This window comes from Phocoena phocoena, chromosome 5, assembly GCF_963924675.1.
Source record: "Phocoena phocoena chromosome 5, mPhoPho1.1, whole genome shotgun sequence".
In the NCBI taxonomy this organism is placed as follows: domain Eukaryota; kingdom Metazoa; phylum Chordata; class Mammalia; order Artiodactyla; family Phocoenidae; genus Phocoena; species Phocoena phocoena.
Genome location: NC_089223.1, coordinates 106,079,386 through 106,096,566, shown reverse-complemented (window position 1 = coordinate 106,096,566; position 17,181 = coordinate 106,079,386). Strand labels below are relative to the sequence as shown.

At 36.5% G+C, this 17,181-nt stretch overlaps 1 protein-coding gene across 4 annotated transcripts in view; it reads left to right on the top strand.

The window, feature by feature from the left end:
- Positions 1 to 17,181, top strand: part of TBCK (TBC1 domain containing kinase) — a 224,696-nt gene that overhangs the window by 187,118 nt on the left and 20,397 nt on the right. For all 4 annotated transcript variants that reach the window (XM_065877597.1, XM_065877595.1, XM_065877596.1 and 1 more), the window contains 2 exons: positions 2,755 to 2,930; positions 10,700 to 10,859. In XM_065877597.1, the coding sequence (XP_065733669.1) occupies positions 2,755 to 2,930; positions 10,700 to 10,859 (336 nt within the window). The remainder of the gene's footprint in view (positions 1 to 2,754; positions 2,931 to 10,699; positions 10,860 to 17,181) is intronic.

Below are 17,181 nucleotides of genomic sequence, written 5' to 3'. Positions count from 1 at the left end.
GCTTTATATTCTATACCAAGGAATTTGGATTTCACTCCATCAGTGTCTAGAAGCCATGGAGGTGTATTTAATTATAAAATTTACATGATGAGATTTTTATTTTAATTCATGGCATTTGGCATATGGATTAGAAGGGATAACTTTAAATGAAGAGCGAAGCAGAGAAAAAAGGAGGCAGCAAGAGGGGCAAACAGCTTCTACAGTCCATGTAAGGGATGATGGAAGCCCTGAGATAGAGCAGTGAATCAGGCAACAGATTCAAGTGTTATTATGGTGGAATTTGGGGACACGTTCGATGGGAATGAGGAATAAGGAAGAATGAAGAATCTACGATGATTTTCAGATTTCTGTCCTGGGTAACTAGATTGAAGTTAGTGCCAGGACCCATGACAGAAAATATGGGAAGAGTGTTCTAGATACTGGCTCTGTATTCTCATAGTTAATATGTCAGGGATGCAAGGATTTTTAAGTACCCGCAAATCAGTCAGTGTGATATACCACATTAACAAATTAAAGAATAAAAACCATATGATTATCTCAGTAGATGCAGAAAAAGCTTTTGAAGCATAAAAAACTTTCCATTTATGATAAGAACTCTCCAGAAATCAGGCATAGAGGGAAAATACCTCAGCATAATAGAGGCCATATATATGACAAGCCCACAACTAACATCATACTCAATGGTAAAAAGCTAAAAGCATTTCCTCTAAGACCAGGAATGAGACAAGGATGCCCACTCTCACCACTTTTATTCAACATAGTATTGGAAGTCCTAGTCACAGAATCAGACAAAAAGAGATGAAAGGAATCAAAATTAGAAAGGAAGAAGTAAAGCTGTCACTGTTTGCAGATGACATGATGCTATACATAGAAAATCCTAAAGACACCACCAGAAAACTACTAGAGCTCATGAAGAATTAGGTAAAGTTGCAGGATACAAAATTAATATATAAAAATCTATTGCATTTCTATATACTAACAATGAACTATCAGAAAGAGAAATTAAGGAAACAATCCCATTTACCATCGAATCAAAAAGAATAAAATACCTAGGAATAAACCTACCTAAGGAGGTAAAAGACCTGTACTTGGAAAACTATAAGACACTGATGAAAGAAATTGAAGATGACACAAACAGATGGAAAGATATACCATGTTCTTGGATTGGAAGAATTACTATTGTTTAAACAATCATATTACCCAAGGCAATACACAGATTCAATGCAATCGCTATCAAAATACCAATGACATTTTTCACAGAGTTAGAATAAATTTTAAAATTTGTATGACAACACAAAAGACCCCAAATAGCCAAAATAATCTTGAGAAAGAAAAACAGAACTGGAGGAGTCATGCTCCCTAACTTGAGATTATACTGCAAAGCTACAGTAATCAAAACTGGTGCTTGCACAAAAACAGACACAAAAATCAATGGAACAGAATAGAGAGCCCAGAAATATACCCACACACCTATAGTCAACAAGTCTACTACAAAGGAGGCAAGAATGTACTATGGACAAAAAGTCTCTTCAATAAGTGGTGCTGGGAAAACTGGACAGCTACATGTAAAAAAATGAAATTAGAACATTTTCTAACACCATATACCAAAAAAAAGTCTACCATTTCAGACTCCAGGTACCATGACAAAGTCATTCTCCCAGAAGTTTAATGAACGCCGTAAAATACCTGTCTTGTTACCAGGTTTGGATTTTTGCTTGCTTGGTTAGCATTATCAGTAACACATCCAGGTAGCCCTTTCAGAAAACCCATTCTACTGAAAGATATTTTTTATCAGTAACGTTGCTAAATAAATTCTGACTCTAGGTTAAAAATAGAATATTAATTTTTTTTAAAAGTCATTCTCATACCAATTGGTTTCTGATGTTTGGATATCTAAGTTTAATATAATTGTATGTACAGGTTCTTGGGCAGAAATGATAAATGATAATTATATGTACAGGTTCTTGGGCAGACATTTTCAGAGCTGTTCTATAGTTATTCTAAATTCTTGTCCATTGTCAATAAACAAAGTTCCATGAATTTGAAACCCTAGTCACACAGGAAAATACCAATGTCAGTGACTAAATAAGACGTAAGTTGTATAGAGGAAGTTTTACTTTTATGCCCCTAAGTGGATATTGTATAATGAATAGAAAAATTGCATATAAAACTGTCTAATAAAAGGGAAGCTAGATTCTGTATGTTTATAATTATTTTTTTAAAAGCAAAGTAGTATAATTTGTCCAAAATATAACTTACTAATCTCCTAAAGTTAATTTGCAGAGGAACATGCTTGCAACATATTAAAGTTCTTTGCTGATACACACAAAAAATTTCAGAAAGCTATGAATTTGTCAGTGATTCCTCTCCTTCCGTTCTTACCATTTCACAAGGCAATCGGTCTTTCCTTTGAAAAAACTCCTCACATATGATGCATTTGATTAGAACCAACACCAAGGTCAAATCTTTCCTAAATCAGTCAGTTCTGCCTCATCTCTTTCTATCACATTTGAGCCAGGAACTTGTAGTGAAGCAAAAGAATAATGCTTTCCTATATGTGTGACTAATAAAAAAAGTAAACATCAGTGGTAGGGAATACAGTTACACAGTACACCGCTAAAATGAGATACAGTTTCCTGTTCTCCCATATGCTATAGTAATTGATATAAAAAACCTGAAGATATTCTGTACTGGCTATAGTTTGTCTCTCTATAATGTTCTCAATGTTTGTGGTGTTTGTGCATCTTTTTTCAGTCAAGAGAATCCATTCCATTAAATGACCTAAAGTCAGAAGTATCACCCCGGATTTCAGCAGAGGACCTGATTGACTTGTGTGAGCTTACAGTGACAGGCCACTTCAAAACACCCACCAAGAAGACAAAGTCCAGTAAACCAAAGCTCCTGGTAGTTGACATCCGGAATAGTGAAGAGTATCCTTTACACCTGAGGTTTTAAAGGGTGGTAGTGCTTCATTCGCATTGCTTCCTTTTAACTTAAAGGGCATGTGGTAGGAACAATGAACATAGCTGGGATTCCTCTGAATTCAGATAGCTAAATAACTCTCAAACTGGTTGCCAGAACAGACTTGCATAATGTTTCATAAGATAACATTACATACCAGAAACCTTAAAATATTTCCCAGACAATGCCAGAATAGTGGGCTATTTTCTTGGTTTTTGTGTTTCACTGCTGTATATTGCTGTTCTTGTGGGAATCCTTCCTTTAGCAAAGATGAAGCGTAAGTATTTACTTTGTCTACCTCATAGCCTAGAGAGGAAAGTGAGCCTGATCTCAACACTGAACTTTTATTTATTATAATTTTCAAAATATTGGCTTATAGAGAACATGTTAAAGTATTTTCCACTGACATTTTAATATTAAATGTACCATAACTTCTGGTGGTTTTGCTTGGCATTAAAGTATGAAAAGTTACAAAATAGTAATAGTTCAGTCTTTCTCCTTATATTTTCATCATCTGTCAGATTTTTGTAAAGCATGCCTTGGTGCTCTATACTCTAGAATCTAGGTAAATGATTTTCAGATATTTTTTGAACCAGGTAACTCCCTTTTAAAATAAAATCTTTCTTAAAAACTCAATATATGAAATATAAATGTAGAAATTTTTTACAATTAATTTTCTTCATAAGTTGGTGGGAAGTGAGACTAAAGTAGGCAAAGGCAGCTTATAGAGAATGTTGCATAACATGCTAAGAAGTTTGGGTTTTATTCCATAGGCTGTGAGAGTATTAGAGAATTTTAATCAGGTAAGTGGCATGCTCAGATTTGTGTTTTAGAAAGATTAATGCAGTGGGAAGAAGGATGAGAATGGAGGTAATGGTGCAGGCAAGACTAGAAGGATAGAATCACCCAAAGATTTGATGTGCATAAATATTCCTTCATATCTGCAGTCACAGAGTGAGGTCTCTAGCTTCACCCTGAAATAACCTAGTTTTACTAGGCCCTTTGGGTTGGTCTCTGTGCTGGAGAAAATCCAGGAAAATGACTTCTGTTGCTGTTTCTTACTTTTTTTCTCATACTGTATTTTGACAAAAGAGAATTCTATATCATGGCACTTACAAGTATTGATAAGTAGTGGTGCCACTAGCTAGGAAGGCCAGGAGGCATTTAGTGTATTTTCAGCTGCCACTAGTTACTCTAGGTTTGGCACAATTCTGAAATCTATTTACTCAACAAATATGTTAGATGTATTCTAGATACTGTGTTAAGCATTGTAAGAGTTTCATAGATGAGATAAATACAGATCCTTCCTATAAATTATTTAAAGTCTTAGTGGAAGTCAGGTACATTAGTATGTTTTATTTAAAATCAAATTGCTGTCATGAGAGATATACAGATATACTGTGGGAAGGGAAAATTTCATGGAGAAAACTCTCAAAGCATGGGTAATACTTGAACACTCAAAAATATGGAGAAAAGCTATTTAGGCAGAGAAAAAGACAGGAGCTAGGCAGAACGTGTACTGGAAACAGCATGTAATTCAGTTTGGCTGGGATTGAAGTAAATAGTTTGGTTCTATTCATAAGGGCTGAACTGAGAAATTTGGGCTTTGTCTTATAGGCAGCCATGGAAGGTTTCTCAGCATGGATGTGATAATCAGAGCTGTGTTTCAAAATTTTTAATGTAACATCATGAATAAAATGGATTTCCAAGGGAAAAGGTGAGAGTTGGAGAAAACAGAAAGCTACTGCGATAGTCTAAGCTCAAGGTAGTGAGTGTCTGAAATAGGCAAGTGAAAATGGGACTAGAGATAGGAGGATGCTATTTATTAGTACACTACAATTGAATATTGCCACTATTGAGATGACAAAAATGAGGTTTTAGACTGACTTGGGGATGGTGGTGCTGTTCAAGGAAAGCAACAATAGATTTAGCAAGAAAAAATGATATCTAAAGATATAATTTTTATATCAGTTAATGCTATTTTGTTATATAATAGGAAACTTTTGGCTTTTGATATATTAATATTAAAGGTATAACATTTACTTTGAGCTCTTTAACACTAATTATAATTAGCTAACATAGCAAACAGACAAGAACATAAAAGTACGCATACCTTCAGAAGTGGTCTGGTAAGATACTAGTATGCTTTGTATAGAGGTATGATGTCTCTAAGTGAGAAATGCTGTGCTTTTTTTTTTTTTTTTTTTTTTGCGGTATGCAGGCCTCTCACTGTTGTGGCCTCTCCCATTGCGGAGCACAGGCTCCGGACGCACAGGCTCAGCAGCCATGGCTCACGGGCCCAGCCGCTCCGCGGCATGTGGGATCCTCCCGGACCGGGGCACGAACCCGTGTCCCCTGCATCGGCAGGCAGCCTCTCAACCACTGCGCCACCAGGGAAGCCCAGCTGTGCTCTTTTAGGATTTAAAAAACATGAGATTATTTCTGTGTTGAATTTTGAGCCATTAAATATTTTAAAGGAATTTAAAAATCTTTTAGTAAAGTGAAGAATTTTTTCTGGAATATGAACATTTACCTATGTAACTTACCTATATGGTGTACCTATGTTGTTCTTAGAACTGATATATTTTTCTATCTGCTTGAGTAAAGTATGATGCATCTACTTGTAGTACTTTTATATAGACTGACTTATGAATACAGGAAAGTCTTCATATCTTGAAAACCTACAAGATAATGCATATCATCCTTACCTGTTAATATTGTTCTAATAAACCAACTCTTTTTATCACAAAAAAAATTTAAGGTACAAACACCTGACTTGGTGACTGTTATAATAACTAGATGCTTTTTTTTAATAGCTACTATTATTCCATGGAAGAGATTTCATTGTAATTACTGCTGACTTCTTTAATCATGTCTTGTATCTTTTAATTCCTTCAAAGACATCATCAAAAATCCTAATAGCAGGGCTTCCCTGGTGGTGCAGTGGTTGAGAGTCCGCCTGCCGATGCAGGGGATACGGGTTCGTGCCCCTGTCCGGGAAGATCCCACATGCCGTGAAGCGGCTGGGCCCATGAGCCATGGCCACTGAGCCTGCGCATCCGGAGCCTGTGCTCCGCAACGGGAGAGGCCACAGCAGTGAGAGACCCGCGTACTGCAAAAAAAAAAAAAAAAAAAAAAAAAATCCTAATAGCAAAAATGTCTTATAAACATTGAAAGGTAAAAAGCTAGTGTGTGTGCCATTGTTTTTTATTGTTGTTTTTGCCAAAACCAATCTGAAAATTATGGTGGACATTGTTATAAGTACACTGTCAAGATGTATATATGATTGGGACTAATTACCACATAAATACTTGGGCTTCTATTGCCTTAATACTCTCTAAACTGGGTATTTTGAAGCTGAAGCTTTTTAAGTTTACAGTATAGTGTCTGTCTGTTGGGTAGTACACTCACTATAGTACCTCTTTAAGTGTGGGTATTGTTTACCCCATGCCTGTGTTTATGCTGGCAAGCGCTGGCTTTTCTAAATGCAAAAGGCAAATGCAAAGAGTCCAAATTTTTGTCTAGAATATGAGGAAAGCAATGAAGTAACAGTCGTAATCCTAAAATATATATTGTTGCATGTTCGTCTCTAATACTACCTTATTATTAAGAACTTATACATACTTGTCTTCCACTGCAGTACAAGGAAGTAAAACTTCCGTCCTTAGAACATGGAGAAAGTGCTTATCTCAGTGTATTCTGTATCATTTTGCTCTTCTTGCCATGTTTTGCCCAGGATTAATCAGAGTCACTATATGTCAGAAATCAACTTCTGTTTTACTTTACGTATTCTGTCCAATTAACACAAAATGTACAGAATCTATTCTGTGCTCATTTTTCAAACACCTAATATTTTATTATGATTATGAAAGACTCAGAAAGTTAAAAATAGTATTCAGCTGCCTACCTTTACAGTATAATCTGACAGCCTCTCATGTGTTTAGAAATTGCCTTAAAAAGTTCTACTTCATCATATGATGTTTGTGTCACATGAGAATTTCTAATGTAGGCAGTGAAATGTAAATAATCACCAAGGAAACAAGATCCTTAAATAACCGAAATTGTCTTCATTGTCCAACTTACTTAAAAAGAAAATGTTCATTGTAAATATATTAATGTGTAACTAGGCCAGTCTCGTTCTCCTCTGCTATTTGCCAGTCTCACAGTTAAGGATAGCTATTTACAGGTTTGACCACCCTGTCTACAAGCATTTGTGCTTACCCAATCTTATTTGCACTAGAATTTTTATGACAAGAGTGTTCTTGGATGAGTGCTTTTATATGTCTTCCAGGATTTTTTTGCTTGAACTAAACTAAGAATAGGGGAAGTATGGTTTAAGACATTTTTTTCTTTTGTGTCTTATCTTCCAAAGTGTTAAAATAGCCTGAAAAATGTTTGAAAAAGTTTTGCGTTTTGGATTATAACTTTTCTCTTACCCAAAAGACTCTGTTGCCATCTTACTTTGTCAAGCATTTTAACATTTAATCTAGTGGTTTTTTTAAAAAACATCAAACCATAAAGCACAAAAGAAAATTCTAGGATAAGTTTATGACATACTTGTATGACATACTAAAGTGTTCTTTAAAAGCACATAATAAATTCATGATATTGAACCCACAAAATCATCTAGATGCTTATCTATGATTTTAGATACAGATATTGGGTATTTGGATACAGATGGGTACTATTTTTAAACCAAATATTTATAGAATTTATCTTGTAAAATAAATAATTTTATTTCTAGAGTCACTAATTTTTTAACATCTGGCTGAATAAAACATATATAGAAGGCACTCAAATGTGACTTTACATTGTTAAGCTTAACACAGTCTGAGCATTGTCTTTTATCTTTTATTTTGATTTTGAAGGGAGAGAATCTAACTGGCTCAGCCTGACACAAGATATCAGCCTGTTTCAGATGTCTACCTTCACTCATCCCCTCCCTCCTATCCTGTCAGTCCTGATCGTGGCAGGATCACCTGATACAAACATGACAGCCTAGGCTCACCCTTTCATCAGGGTCAGTAGTTGAGCTCCTTTCAAACAAGAAGGTGGGAGGTGGGCAGGCAGTGCAGACATGTCTGCTAGAGCATTTGACTAGTATAGATTTGTATTGCTTTTGGTATTCAAAAAGCACTAGAAAGGAAAAATGTTCATGGTTGATACTGGCTGTTTGATAAACACAGAAAGTCTCTCTGCCAGTTGATTCAGACTAGCAGATGTAGATATATTTGCTGAGAATAATTGAGTTGTTAGGTTCAGAGTTTCTGAAAAATCAATTATTTTTATTTTAAGGTATGTCCTTATTGAAGATTAAAGTGCTGTCGGAGTAATTATATGCTGAGTACAAAGTCATTTCTGTTCATGAAAACTGCAGTTGATATTTTGAGTATTGAGTAATTATAAATGTTTGAAAAACTAGTGCTGTTGAAATTCAAGGGTGATCTCCTTATGATCATAAATTCTCTGTTCATTCTAGAAGACTCTAATTAAACAGTATACACTGGGATGATAATATTTATTCTACCTCTCATTTCATTTTTCAGAACTTTTTATGTCCTTTCCCTCATTATTAATGCCAGATGCCTTCTTTAAAGAAGAAAGGATGAAGCAACAGCTGACTAGAAATTTAAGACACATGTTCAACCTCCACCATCATTCTTGAGAGTAGGAGCCTCAAATTTCTCCTCTCTCCATTAATGAGGGAAAAAGAAAGACAGAGAAACAAGAAAAGTAGTATTCTAAAGGTGAACCTACAAACTGGGGCAACTGAGAAACTGTCATGTCAATAAATAATTATATTTTCCCCCTTCTACAGGAATGACAGATGAGTCTTTTTTGGGGGTTGGGGGAATATTCGTTGCTTGTGACATAACTTTTTAAAACTCTACAACTTTTCCATTTTGTAAAGAACACATCTAAAGTGGAAGTTTAGGGGAAAATGCTTCTATTGAACACAAACATCTCTTCATGGTCGTTATCAGTGATTGTTAGGGAAGAGATGAGATACTGCCTACATGTCTTATAAACTAATCTTTACATTCACTCCCCTTCTAACCTTTCTCCACATTGTTGCCAAAGTGCAAATGTGATCTGTTACTTCTCTGCTTAAAATACTTTCTGATTTTCATTGCTCTAGGATAAAGACCAATATTAACAACATGATCTGCAAGGCCCTGTATGATCTGGCCTCTGCATCCATTTCCAGGCTCATCTTATCTCATGCTGTCTTTGTTCTCTACACCAGTACTGGCCTTCCTTCCTTTCTCCTGATTGGTCATGTTCCTCCCCAATATATGCCTGACATTTCTGTCTGAAAATGTTTGTCCTTTCCACCACCCTATACCACCTCCATTCCATCCTGTTGCCTAATTAACTTTTATTAATTATTCATATTTTACCTCGGCCATCACTTAGTTCCTTAGTGGAAACCTTCCCTGTCCTCCCCAAATTGATATATCCTATCAAAGCATCATATACATCTCTTTCAGAGCAGTTTTTGCAGTTTTTATTTTATGCTTTTTTGAGAAGTTATTTGATTAATAATAATATTTCAGAATCTTCCTCTACAGACTCTATATGAAGAATCATCTTTTTAATTTCACTTTTTAAAATTGTACTTTTTAATTACTTTTGAAGGAATATTTTTTCTTTAAGATCTTATGATATTTCTAAATATTTTAAGCTTAAGCTTTTAATTCCAAAATTACAAGTAATAGTCAATGAAATCATTAAAACCCTTCTAAAGTACAAATATAGTAAAACATCACCCCCTTTAGAGAACATAAAATTGGAAAGAATGGAAATAGCTAAGTTTACTTGAGAAATAAACCAACAACAGAAATGTTTCCAGCCAGTGCTAATGACCTCTAACAATTCTAAATAGAGTCCCATTTAACAGTTGCTTGCCCAGAGTAGATACGCTTTTGCATTATCAAGTTACATCTGAGAATATCCATTTGGCTATATTTCAGATCTTTAAAATAATCATAATAATAGTAAGGAACTGAAAACCATGAATATTGTACAAGCTGTGTGACTGCCATTTGTTTGTTGCATTCTGATCACTTTCACAATACTTCATTTAATCAGGAAAGTTCTCTTTATATCTTTGTCGAGTCTTCTTCCTTTCACTTGTTCATTGCATTTTCACATTTAACTTTTTTTTCTGCAGAGGTGCCTTACGTTGTTTAAATAAAGTACTCGTGAGCATGGAAGATGTTTAGAACTGTCAAATGTTCAGAAAAAAAAAAAGTAAAACTGATGAATAACTGAAGTAGTAATTAGTAAAAGTTTATTGTGCATACACCAAAAGACAGTTTGCAAACCAGGAGCGGTGGAACCAAAACATGGAGTGAGGCTCAGAGGTATATTGTTAAAAAGCAGCAGTGACTATTTTTCAGCAATTGGTTACAATATTAGAATTTTCTTAAATGAAAGGGAATTGGTTAGTGATCATCTCATATCAATTTAGGGGAACAATTTAAGTTTCACTTATGATTTTCAGAGACATAAACAAGTGACCCAGGTCAAGGTAGCCTCACTTGTCTTGCAAAATAAGCTAAATCTTCACTTGTATGATTAAACTGGTTTCGTCTGCACGGAATTTTCAAGTCTGGTCTCCATTTGTGTTTGACTTTAATGGTACTGTCTTCTGAGAATCAATTACCTCTGTGAGCTTCTGTCACACATTCAAGTCTGCACACAAATAAATGTTTTCCTTAACTTTTTTTCTCAGTTTTATTCGGGGTCACATTTCAGGCAGCATCAACATTCCATTCAGCACTGCGTTTACTGCGGAAGGGGAGCTTACCCAAGGACCTTACACTGCCATGCTCCAGAGCTTCAAAGGGAAGGTCATTGTCATCGTGGGGAATGTGGCAAAGCACACAGCAGAGGTAAGTGTATGCAGAAATGTCATATGACATCATGATGAGCTTTTTACCTGCCCGCTGCAACAGATTGTCTAAAAGTGTTTCTTCAGAAGCGGGTTGCATATCAAATGAGCTTTGAAGATCTGTCTATAGTCTTACATAAAAGAGATTGTCTACCTTTTCCCAGTAAAAGAATTCAAGCTTTTTTCCTCATTGTGCAGCATCAGGGTCAATATTAAGCTTAGGAAACTTCAAATGATAGCCTAAGGTGTTTTGTTTTAGTTTTGGTGTTTTTGTTTTTATCTACTTCCTGAAATTACAAGAAGTAGCTTCAATTCCTTCCATTGTAGAAAAACACTGGGGCTTGATTAGAGGTTGTGAAAGCTGACCATGATAGAATTTGTTGTATTTGGGGGTTTTGTTTACTATAGGCTCAAAGCTTTATGATGATAGAGAATTCAGGAAGGATATCAACTTTCAAATATGAGGACTATGAAACAATAAAATGACCTCACTCTCTTCTGGCTATGTTCTTAAACATTTTGAAAAATAAAACAAAGAGTAGCTTTTGGAGGTCAAAAACATCACCTTTATTTTTTATAAAAGGCAAGTTAGAGAATAGGGAGTATGAGAACCAAAGGGGCTTGTTTACAAATACCCCTGTCAAACTTATCAAAATGTACACTTTGAATATGCATGTTGTTATATGTCGATCATAGCTCAGTAAAGCTGTTTTAAAAAAACATATCTAGATGTAGGCAACATTAATAAACCAGAACAGGCCCTTTTTCTAAAAGGACGGAAGAATCTGCCCCTGGCAAAGTAACAGAGATAGTTTCCTCCCTGCAGATAACTTATGCAAATAAACTGAGTAATCCAGAATGGTGATCAATGGAAATATAGTCAAGTAAGAAGTTTAAGACTTTTGGTCCTAGACCATTTTAAGCATCCAATAATCCTTGTCTCAGAAGTACAGAGCTAATGGTAGTATTGGCTTTTGTTTGTTTGTTTGGTTTTGGTTTTGGTGGGGTTTTTTTTTGCAGTAAACGGGCCTCTCACTGTTGTGGCCTCTCGCGTTGCAGAGCACAGGCTCCGGACACGCAGGCTCAGCGGCCATGGCTTACAGGCCCAGCCACTCCATGGCATGTGGGATCTTCCCGGACCGGGGCACAAACCCATGTCCCCTGCATCAGCAGGCGGACTCTCAACCACTGTGCCACCAGGGAAGCCCGGTAGTATTGGCTTTTGACACTAAATTAAAGCCATCCTTGATGAAGAAGCTTAATTGACCAAACTAAAGAATATCTGAGTGGATATTAGCTATAAATCTTAAATCACTCCCCTTCTTTTACATAACTGTATCTAGTGTCTGACAGGGAATAATCTAAATATACCTGTTTCAGAGAAAGTCAATATAGTAAATGACTAATATGCAATTTTAATAAGTAAATGAGGACATTTTAGAACTAAAGCCATGGTATCTGAATTATTTTGATGTAAGTTTATTATCATTATTATTATTTTACTACCACCACAGTACTGCTGCTGCTACATTAATCTGTATTGTCATATCGTTCCAATGAAAAGTATCCATTTTCAATTACAATGCATGTCAATACATTCAACCCATAGAAATACTGTTGAGAATCACATATTTCTGGATTCCCCATAATATATAGCCTTAGGAAGAAATCTTTACAGTGATAATAATCCCAATTATTGACTGGTGTTTGTGTGCTAAGCACCGTGATAAGTACTTTCATATGTAATCTCTTTTTATTCTTCATAACAATTCTATGAGGGAGGCATAATTTATTCATATTTTATGTATGAGAAAAACTGAGACTCAGAGTTTATCTAATTTGTTTATGTCAGAGCCAGGACTGCAACATGAGTCTATATGACTCTAAGCCATACCCTTAACTCAGTGAGCAAGTAAGGCTTTAGAGTCTGAATGCTGCCGTTTGTCCTGTTTTTTAAAAATAGACTTGTTCTGATTTTTCACAGATCACAATAGTTCCTCCCAGGGTATGAACCCAAGACCTGAAATAAACATTTATGCTCTAAGTGCTAACAAGCTTAAGCCTCTACTTTCATAAAGCATTCACCATTTGGAAGATGTATCTAATAAGTGGACCTGTATAACTGAATCTTCTTAAATATGTCAAATGTTTCCAAACATCCCACTCATTGTATTAATCTCCAGATTTATGTTTATTCTGATTTTACTTTATCATAAAGGTCAAAACACATATACAAATAAAAGGATAACTCATTTCTTCCATTAAATAACAAATTATAAACCATTTGTCATGTTGTGAAATGCTAGTCTATCACAGTGTGAATAAATTTAAAAGTTCAACATATGAAGGAAATCTGGAAGCAAGACTATTTAGATGAAGTAATAACAGTATTTGAAAGTAATGGTAATAAGTAAAGACCCATCACATTCTGAATAAATTAGCCAATGTCTTGCTTGTCAGAAACCAGATGCTATCATGAACAGTTCCTTCTTCCTCAAACTCTCCATGACTATTCATGCTTGTAGACAAGTGACTGAACAAATTGTATGCTCAGTTATTAATGCTTCAATCCAACATCAGGAAGTAATTTTTGAGAAACAGTTTTTTTTTTTTTTTGAGGTACGCGGGCCTCTCACTGTTGCGGCCTCTCCCGTTGCGGAGCACAGGCTCCGGACGCGCAGGCCCAGCGGCCCTGGCTCACAGGCCCAGCCGCCTTGCGGCACGTGGGATCCCCCCGGACCGGGGCACGAACCCGTGTGCCCTGCATCGGCAGGCGGACTCTCGACCACTGCGCCACCAGGGAAGCCCCGAGAAACAGTTTTAAATATTTGTATAGAGACGTGTCAACTGAAAAAAATGTACAGTCTAAAATTTGAGAATTATGTTTTATTCAGTGGACTTACTGAGGACTTAAGCTGGGGATACAGCCTCTCGGATAGCTCTAAGGGACTGTTACAAAGAGATAAGGGAGGAGCCAGGGTATATAGGACTTTTTGCTAAGAAAAAAAAAAAATGTAGTTGAACATCAAAAGATTATTGCTAATCACAAAAACAGACATCTCAAGTTAATGATTTTAGTGCTTTTCTGTGTATGGGAAGATGCAAGAGTCTGGGCTTATTGACATTATTCCTTTGATATGCATCTTAACTGCCTTGGGCCACTATTCTGTTTTTCTCCATCCTGAATTCCCCTCAGGGTGCATCATCAAAGGCTGCTGCAGTGGCTAATGGCTTTATGGCTGCAACATCCTTTGTTTACTGAAATGGCTGGTGACATTCTTTATCCACAGATGCACATTTTTTTAATATAAATTTTATTTATTTATTTTTGGCTGTGTTGGGTCTCCCTTGCTGGGGGTGGGCTTTCTCTAGTTGCGGCAAGGGGGGGCTACTCTTCGTTAGGGTGCGCTGGCTTCTCACTGCAGTGGCTTCTCTTGTTGCAGAGCACAGGCTCTAGGCACTCGGGCTTCAATAGTTGTGGCCCGGTGGCTCAGTAGTTGTGGCTTGTGGGTTCTAGAGCACAGGCTCAGTAGTTGTGGTGCACGGGCATGTGGGATCCGCAGCATGTGGGATCTTCCTGGACCAGGGATTGAACCCGTGTCCCCTGCACTGGCAGGCAGATTCTTAACCACTGCACCACCAGGAAAGTCCCACAGATGTACTTCTAATAATTTTTCTCATCATGGGGCTAAAGAGAACTTTAGATATTCATTTGCTTATATTGTTCCATCATCTTTTTGTCTGCTGTACAGATCTGTATGACTTTACTAATGCTTCTTCCCCTCCTCACCCTCCCTTTAAGTTGGAAGCATCTAACTTAAAGCATATTTACTGAATTCTACTGTGTGTCCATGGTTGTACTGGATATCTTCCATTTGCCCCACCTCCCATCATAGATCCATTCTCCACACTTCTTCACCCTGCTCTCTGCCCCAGATGGCTGACCTTCATGTCTTCTGGCTTCCAGTTGTTGAGCTTATGGGGAGCTCTGACAAGTTATGGGAAGGAGGGAGGTCAGGATATTTATCCCCCTGGATCCTTCCCTCAAATTTTCTCGGTTTTGCTGTGTTCCTCTACTAAAGGTTAACACTGCTCTCCAGTAAGCCTTCTCTACACCACTGTCTTTCCAGCCCCCGGTCCCTTTAGCTCTAGGGGTGGCAACAGCTCTGCTTTTTGGTAGTGCAGGTTTAGTACACCATCCCTTATGGTTCTCTTACATCCCACCCATACCCTTGTAATTAATCTCATTGTAAGTAAAACCCCCTCAATTTATCCTCAGGGCTTGTTGGAACCCTGACTGTTGCAAGGATACTATTTAAATGTATGGTTTTTTAGTCAGACTACATTATCTGCTCTGTTCTGTTTCTTACTAGCTGTTAATTTGTGCAAATTGCTTAACTTCTCCAAGTCACCACTGATTCCTTTATAAGATGGGGAAAATAATACTTACCTCATGGCATTGATGTGAAGATTTCAGATTAGGCAATAAGGTTCAGAACAAAGCCTGATGGTTATAGGCACTCAGTTGATTTCACCTATTAATTTTATTTTCCAGCACTATAATTTGCATATATGTGAATTTAATAAGTACTGCTTTATGTATGATGATAGTATAAAAGTTCTAGAGTTTGGGAGTAACATCAGCAAAATGGCAGAGTGGGCAGCTCTGATCTCCCATTCCTCCACAGAAACACTGAAAACAAGTAGAATCTGTACTTTGTTGAATAGAAGTGGCAAAAGCAGGCATCCTTGTCTTCTTTCTGACCTTAGGGGAAAAGCTTTCAATCTTTCACTGTTGAATATGATGTTAGTTGGATTTTTTTCATATATAGCTTTTGCCACATTAAGGAAATTCTCTTCTACTTCTAGTTCATTGAGTGTTTTTATCATGGAATGGTGTTGAGTTTTATTAAATGTTTTTTCTGCATCAATGGAGGTGATTATAATTATGATTTTCCCTCCCTTCTATGAATGCAGTATATTATGTTGATTGATTTTCTCAAATGTTTAACTATCCTTGCATTCCTAGTGTAAATTCCATTTAGTCATGGTGCATAATCCTTTCAATAGGCTCCTGAATTCAGTTTGCTAGTATTTTGTTGAAGTTTTTACATCACTATTCATCAGTGGTATTTGTAGTTTTCTTTTCTTGCAGTGTCTTGGTCTGGCTTTGGTAGAAGAGTAATGCTGATTTGTAGCATGAGTTAAGAAGTGTTCTCTCCTCTTCAGTTTGTTGGAAGGGTTTGAGAAGAATTGGTGTTAGTTCTAGCCAGAGCAATTAGGCAAGAAAAAAAAATAAAAGGTATCAAAATTGAACATGTCTTAGTTTCCTAGGGCTGCCATTAAAAATAACACAAACTGGGTGGCTTAATGCAACATGGATCTAGATGCTAGAAGTCTGAAATCAAGGTGTCAGCCATGCTCCTTCTGAGGCTCTGGGTGGAATCTTCCTTTGCCTTTTCCAGCTTCTGGTGGTGGCCAGCAATCCTTACCACCCACAAAATGGTAGAAAATATTTGTAAATTATATATCTAATAAGGATTATTATCAGAATACAAAATCAACACACAAACATTAGTTATATTTCTATTCATTAACAACTCCTATAACTCAACAACAAAAAGACAACCAAATTTTTAAGTGGGCAAATATTTAGACATTTTAGACATTTCTCTGAAGAAGGTATACAAATGTCCAATAAGCACATGAAAAATACCTGACATCATTAGTCATTAGGGAAACACAGATCAAAGCCACAGTGAGCTACCACTTCACACCCAAGTGTTGGCAAGAATGTGGAGCAATTGGAACCCTGGTGCGTGACTAGGAGGATGTAAAGTGATGCAGCTTATGTAGGAAACAGTTTAATAGTTTAGCTATTCCTTCAAAATGTAAACATAGAATTACCATATTACCAACAATTCCACTCCTAGGTAAATACCCAAAAGAATTGAAAACATGGGCTCAAACAGAGACTTGTATGCCAGTGTTCATAGCAGCATTATTTACAATGGCCAAAGGTGGAAACAACCCAAGTGTCCCTCAACAGATGAATGAACAAAATGTGGTATATACATATAATGTAATATTTTTCAGCCATAAAAAAGGAGTGAAGTTCTGATACAAGCTACAACATGGATGAACCTTGAAAACAGTTTAAATAAGCCAAACACAAAAGGACAAATATTCTATGATTCCCCTTGTATAAAATATCTAAAATAGGCAAATTCATGGAGACAGAAAGTAAATTAGTGCTTTTAGGGGCTGGCTAGCGGATGGGAGAATGGGAATTTTTGCTTAATGGGTACAGAGTTTCTGTTTGG